This window comes from Castor canadensis, chromosome 11 (genome assembly GCF_047511655.1).
Source record: "Castor canadensis chromosome 11, mCasCan1.hap1v2, whole genome shotgun sequence".
NCBI classification, from domain to species: domain Eukaryota; kingdom Metazoa; phylum Chordata; class Mammalia; order Rodentia; family Castoridae; genus Castor; species Castor canadensis.
Window position 1 is genome coordinate 19,684,701 of NC_133396.1, and position 7,081 is coordinate 19,691,781.

Sequence of the window (7,081 nt, forward strand, 5' to 3'; positions counted from 1 at the left end):
TAATATTGTCTATTTTTCTTCTGAGTTCATTTATCTCTTTATTAGTCATGTTCTTTGTTTGACTTTCATGTTTATACAGTGCTTCTATAGTTTCTTTAATTTGTTCTTGTGCTTTCTCAAATTCTCTATTTTTGTTGTCTTGGAATTTCTTGAGTGTCTTCTGTCATTTTGGTTGACCCTATCCAGTATCAGCTCTATAAAATTCTCATTGCTTCCTTTCAGGATTTCTTTTTTCAGTGTGTTCTTTTGGGCTTCATTGGGTTCTTTGGCATAGTTTATCTTTGCTTTGTTGGAGTCTGGATCTGGGCATCTGTTTTCTTCACTTCCCTCTGGTTCCTATACTAATTTATTATTGGGGAGAAAATGGTTTCCCTCTTTTTTCCATCTTCCCGTCATTCCCCTTGCTACTGTTACTGTCCATGTGCTGTGTGTAATTCAGTATTGTTTAGCTTGTAATAATAACAATGGTGATATCTAGAATGGAAGGGTGAAAGGAGAGGGAAACCAAAGAAGGTAAAGAAAAAGGGAAAAAACAAAACAAAACAAAACAGCCAAAGAAATAAACAGGGAGAGATAGTGTACTAATCAACAGTGAGCTAAACAGGCATTAGAGAGACAGAGAGAGGACAAAAAAAATTCCCAAGTTCAAATGCAATAAAGTTTCAGTCTTAATACTTTTGGTGTTAGTCCTTCAGCATCCAGTCCTGGTGTTGGTGTCTGAATAGTATTTCTGTCGTTGTCTCATCAAAGGGAAAAAAAAAAAGATATCCCAAGTTCAAATGCAGTACAGTTTCAGTCTTAATAGTTTTGGTGTTAGTCCTTCAGTATCCAGTCCTGGTGTTGGTGTTTGATTAGTAGTTCTGTCATTGTCTCATCAAAATTAAAAAAAAAAAGGAGTCTGGAGACAGCTTGTGAATGTCTGTCTGAGGCTGAGGCTCACCTGCCACTGTCAGCCAGCTGCTGCTGCAGGCTTTATTTATTGCAGATTTCAGGAGTCTGCTTTACACTCACCTACCGCACAGGTTTTGTTTATTTAGAGTTCTCGTGGGTACATGCCCCTTTTGTTTTCTCCAGTATACAGCCCTACCCACTTGTTGCAACTGCAGTCTTTTTTCATTATTTATAGTTTGCGTGTGTGAGGTGCCCCTCCCCTTCTCTGCAGTGGAGGGTGCCATACTTTAGCTGCTGTTACAAGCCTTCTCCTCTCCAAACACACTTGGGGAAGTGGTGCCACACCCACCTTCTCTGGCCAGCTTATTTATTTACAGTTCACGTGCAGAGTGCCCCTCCTCCACTCTCCGGAGCTCAGGGTGTCCCGCCCTCTATGCTACGTTTCTTTTTTATTTCAGCTGCTTGTTTATTATTCAGGGTTTTTTTCTTTTTTTCCCTGGGCAGGGGTCAGTCTGTCCAGAGGGCTATGCTGATTTGTCCCAGGGAGTACCACATGCCACTTATTTGCTCACCTGGTGATCTGCGTCTCCCAAGCTGGTTAGGAGCTGGTGTCTGGCAGTGCAGGAGCCCTCCTGGTTTCTCTGTTTAACGTGGAGTGGGGATGCTATGTGCAGGCTGGGAGTTTGGAGGTATTGGAATTTTGCCTCTTCTTGGTGGTTTTTCCTGCCAGGTGTATCTCCAGCATTTCTCCAAGAGTTTACTTTAGGAAGCATGCTTTCTGCTTCCTCCCTCTGGTTGCCATCTTGGAATCCAACTCAAAATATTGATAATTGCTCCATACTCATTTCTACACAATATGGTTTAATTTTATATGTTTGTGAATTCTATGTAAGTAAAATGACACTCTATTTATTTTATATTTTCATTCTTTTATTCGATGTAATTAATGTACTAGCTAAAGGAAGACAGCCTCTACAGTGGACCCTGGTCTGTGTAGCTCCCTATACTTCTAACCAACAGCATATGGCAACATTCAGCAATTTAGTAACAAAACTTGTGACTTTCTCTTGGTAGCCTACTCTTTGCTGCATAGTAGCTGGCTTTCATGAATCCAGCTGCTATGTGGGATACATCATGCACCAAAAACTTTAGGAGAGCCTGCTGAACAATTAACAAAGCATTGAGATTTGCATTGCAATATCATCAGAAACCAGATACTCTCAGTAACCACAGAGGTGAACTTGGAAGTGGATGCTTCCAGCCTGAACCCTCACCTGAGACCTCAGTGCCAGCTAACACCTTCATTGACATCTCATAAAACACAGGGAAGAACACAATGAATCCATTTTGTACCTGATTCCTAATACATAGAAACTATGAGCTATAAATGTGTGGTGTTTTAAGCTGTGAAGTGTTGAAGTAATATAACATACAGTAGATGACTAGTTCATATTTTTCTGGTCCTGCACATTACCATGAGAAGAAGAAAGAATCAAAAGATACAGAGAAGTAGATATTCTAGAATAGATTCAGTCATGAGGCATGAAATCCCAACAGTCTGACTCTGCTCCCTCTCCAAACAGCCCAGGAGACTCTGTTTACTAAGGTGATAAGGAAGGAGCAGGAAAGGGGCCACCAGCATCACTGAGAAATTCAGTGATGTCTAGTCTTTAAAGTTGGATTTTGGTGGGAAGTATTGTAGTAGAACTTAGCTCCCTGAGGAAAATGGGGATGAGAAGATAAAAAATAACAGAGTTCAGTGGGAACCATTTTACAACTTTTAAAATACCTGAGGAAAGAGAGGTGGAGGTAGATCCTGATCACATGGAACTGACTGACGTCCATGTGAAATCTCCTGTTCTTTGACACTGTACAATAAGGAGATATAGACCTAGACACCTTGCAGAACACATGATGACTAAAATACTTATGACATCATGTTATTCATACCTGGTGAACAAGAAACATGAATACCCTGGGTACCTCAGTGAGATACATATGCTCCAGAAGAATGGATTTCCAGGGCTGAAATGTCAGTGCTGTGATTAACAGTCCAACCTAGGGGATAACAGGACACCTTCTGCTGAATACCTGATCTTCCAGTCAGGAACCAACACAGAATCCAGAGTAAGGTACCATCCCTTTAGGACATCAGCCAGTTGCTTGTTTTGGACTGGGGTTCATAATTAGTCTGGATAAAGGTCTGCCTTTTCAACTTAAGTGCCTTAGTCAGCACCATCAGTGGGGGTAAGTGGGAGAGGGTGGCTCAGAACATTCAAATGAGCATCATGGAATCTTGTACAACAGTACCTATGATCTACAGACCCCCAACAACAGCAAAGGATGTGGGACAAGGAACACATAACCATGGGATCCACTGTTCCTAATTAGTACTACACCAGCCAGAAACTGGTGGATTGATAGTGTGATGTCACCACTTCTTGAAACTTGGAAATGAATCACTGTTTTCAAGATTAATGTCAAATTATGACAGTTATGTAAGGTTGTGTCCCCAACAGTTGGAATACATTAACAAAGAAGAGCAAGTTGTTAAAATATGAGCTGCCTTACTCAACTGTATTCCAGTGATCCATTTGTGGGAATCTGTGCTTCCTACACACAAATTTAGTCTCTGTGAAAGTTGTCTTTGTTCCGAGGTGTGGAGGCTCCAGGGGACATTATAAGGTCTTCATTGTAACAAGGCTTATTGTTGTCACCTTATCACTTTGGGATTGTCATGCCAGGGACAAGCAGGAAAAGTAAGGAGGTATTCCCAGTGGCAACTGACCTCATTGTCATGAGAAAGTAGAACTTCCAGTGCTGTTGGGGAAATCCACTGGGGCAGTCCTACCCTTTTTGTTTCCATTTTAAGCTGTGAATGGGCAAATACAGAAGGTCTAGTCCAATAGGGACATAGTAGCCAAGGGCTCAGAACTCTCAGAACTCAGAATTTGGTGGGTCTACCAGGCAAATCACCTAGACCAGCAGACATCTTCCCAATACCCTATTTAGGCAACTTTCTCTAGCAATTTTGACAAGCCAGAGGCAGTGACCTGAGTAAGAAAAATTGGTGGGCTGGGTGGACAACATGAAAATCTACGAAAGTACCTTTCACCTGAAAGGTCCCACAACTTTAAGCAGTGTGAGTACCCAATGCCAGGGTCTTACACCATTCACCAGCTCCGCTCTCCAGGTAATGGCCCTCAGCTACAGGTGCACTTTCTTAAGATATATTGACTCTCTCCACACCCTCTCTTCCTACCCTGGGTGGTCACACTGGTGGTAACTGAGTAGAATGGCAAAGATCTGGTCACTTAGCCTCTAGGAGAAGGAATGCTGTGGTCCCACTCATACTAGCTCAGATGAGGTTGAATTCATTGGTCATACATTTTGACTTAGCTATTCTTCTATCCTACCCTGCTTACCTCAGTGTATCATACGGAGGTGGATTACATCCCAGAAATTCCTTATAAATCACGTGTGTAAGAATCCTTGTTTCAAGTTCTACTTTTAGTGGAGCTAATTCACCTCACACAACCTAGCATACTAACCTCTTAAACCGAGTGTGTAACATGCAGATTAGAGTGTTTTATCCCCTCACTCACAGTCTCTTCCAGCCCAAAGCATTAACTTGTAAACTCTTAACACAGTCTCCAGCTGTGACAGCTTCCAGTCCTACTTCCTTAAAAACAGCATGCTTCAGCATGAAAGTCCATGACCATGGCATCTTCCCCAAACTCAAGATATACTGATATAAAAAGTAAATGTTGCTTTTTTGTTTGCTCAAGATGGATTTGGCTGATTGGGGTCTTTTGTGTTTCCATATGAATTTTAGAAATTTTTTCCTAGTTCTATGAGAAATGCCATTGGAAATTTGATGGGAATTGTATTAAATCTGTCAATGACTTTCAGTAATATGGGCTTTTTCTCATATTAATTTAGCTCATTCATGAGCATGGATTATTTGCATTTTCTAATGTCTTCAATTTTTTTCTTCAGTGTTTTATAATTTTCATTATACAGATGTTTTACAACTTGAGATAGGCTTATTCCTAGTATTAGGTATACTACTGTGAGTTGGATTGTATTCCTGATTTCTTTCTCATTGGGTGATATCAAAACACCTGACATTGGGTGATATCTCAGTGGGTGATATCAAAAAATTTGACTTCAGATTATACTGTCAATCCAATGTAACAAAACAGTGTAGTGCTGGCACAAAAACAGACATATAGACCAAAGAAGTAGAATAGAGGACCCAGAAAAAAACCTACACAGCTGTAACAATCAGATTTTCAACAAAGGTGCCAAAAATACCCATTGGAATAAATACTGTCTTTTACAAGTGGAGTTAGAAAAATGAAAGTCTACATGTAGAAGAGTGAAACTTGATCCCTGCTACCATGTACAAATATCAACTCAAAAGGAATCAAAGAACTTAGTGTAAGACCTGAAACTTTGAAACTAGTAGAAGAAACACAGGAGAGAAACTTCAAGATGTAGATATAGGTAATGGATTTCTGAACAGGACTCCCATAGTCTAGAAAATCATAACAAAAATTGACAAATAGGATTGCTTCAAACTAAAAAGCTTCTGAACAGCAAAGGCAATAATTAAGAGAGTCAAAAACAGCCTATAGATTGGGAGAAAAAGTTGAGATCTTTATATTGGTATACCTGAAAATTTATTTAAGATGTAGGAATAACAGCTTTGGAGAAAATATGTCAGAGAACAAATATTTCCATGGGGTAACAAGATAGGTGGCGGATTTCACAGAATATTCAATCTTGCATTCACTCTGAAGACAAATAGTACTCTGGCAGGAAAAGAGGCAGTATATTTGGAGGTCCAAATCAATCTCAATGGGAGCTGAAGTTTTACAAATGGGCCTTCGTAATTCAGTTCACAGATGGTCTGCATGAAGAATAATGGCTAATGGAGATTAGGAGCCTGCAGAGGAGAGAGCTCAGCAGCAAGAACCACTGCAGCAGCTGGGACGGCAGCCACACAGGCGCCAGGAGGGCAGGAGGCACACAGACTGGCAGCAGGGCCTGCAGCAGCTGGACACAAAACAGCTGGGGCGGCAGCAGGTAGTCCTGCAGCAGGTGGGGTGGCAGCAGCTGGAGGTGCAGCAACTAGGGCGACAGCAGCTGGACACACAGCAGCTGGGACGGCAGCAGGTAGTCCTGCAGCAGGTTGTCTGGCAGCAGATGGGGCGACAGCAAGGCCGGCAGCAGCTGGACACACTGCAGCTGGGCTGGCAACAGCAAGGCCTGCAGCAGCTAGAAATGCAGCAGCTGGGGCGGCAGCAGGGCTGGCAGCACACAGACTGGCAGCAGGGCATGCAGCAGCTGGACACACAGCAGCTGGGGCGGCAGCAGGTGGTCCTGCAGCAGGTGGGCTGGCAGCAGCTGGGCTGGCAGCAGCCTTGGCCACAGCCCTGCTCAGAGCAGACGGAGCCACAACAGGAGTTGACCATGGTGTCAGAGGGTGGAGGTTCTGGGTGGATTTCCAAGAAGATGGGTTGGGAAGTTTGGCGGTCTCCCTGCCCCCAACCCCCTTTTATATCCTGCTGAGGGTCTGCTGTCATCACATGCAACATTCTTTCCTTGTTATTGTTTATGTTAATAAATAGGCGATTATCAAATTAGGCTAAATTGGGTTATTCAAAGTGGATGGAAAACATGATTTCCTTTTCTTGGTATGTTAGGATTATCTATCAGGTTTTACAGAAGTGCCTCATAAGTGTCTTTCTTGTGTCAGTTCCCCACAGAGACATACCACGTGACTTCTGTGTCAATACATTTACTTTAGTCTCATTGTGTACACCACTTCATGTCACCCATCATGATTCTTGTAGACCCATAATTGTTTCTGGTGACCAGGAGGAAAATGAGTCTGATGGCTCATTTGTAGAGGTTCATGTGGGCAGAGTTTTGAATATGTAATACAGTGGTATGAGGACAGGAAGGCCATTAGGACCTGTTCCCTTCCTCACTCCAAATTATAATCCATTTTCTAGACTTTGTATGGGAAACACAGAAATTTTTTAATCTGAATTGTGAAATACTGATTTATTTTGCCAGAAACAAACCTCTAAAAGTCATTCATAGGGTATCTTGGGGGAAGTGGTGGGAATGCTCAGCTCTACCACAAATTTCAGGTCTCTCAATTCTATACTGTGGGCTT

At 42.2% G+C, this 7,081-nt stretch overlaps 1 protein-coding gene across 1 annotated transcript; it reads right to left on the minus strand.

Annotated features, from left to right (window-relative positions):
* Positions 1–1,439: 1,439 nt before the first annotated feature.
* Positions 1,440–6,490, minus strand: LOC109702699 (uncharacterized). The gene has a single exon (XM_074045699.1). The coding sequence runs from the start codon at positions 6,480–6,482 to the stop codon at positions 5,859–5,861; it is 624 nt and encodes a 207-aa protein (XP_073901800.1). The 5' UTR covers positions 6,483–6,490; the 3' UTR covers positions 1,440–5,858.
* Positions 6,491–7,081: the final 591 nt, after the last annotated feature.

What these genes read in the sequence shown, in the direction of transcription:
- LOC109702699 (XM_074045699.1), bottom strand. Translation starts at nt 6,482, where the DNA reads ATGACAGCAGACCCTCAGCAGGATATAAAAGGGGGTTGGGGGCAGGGA.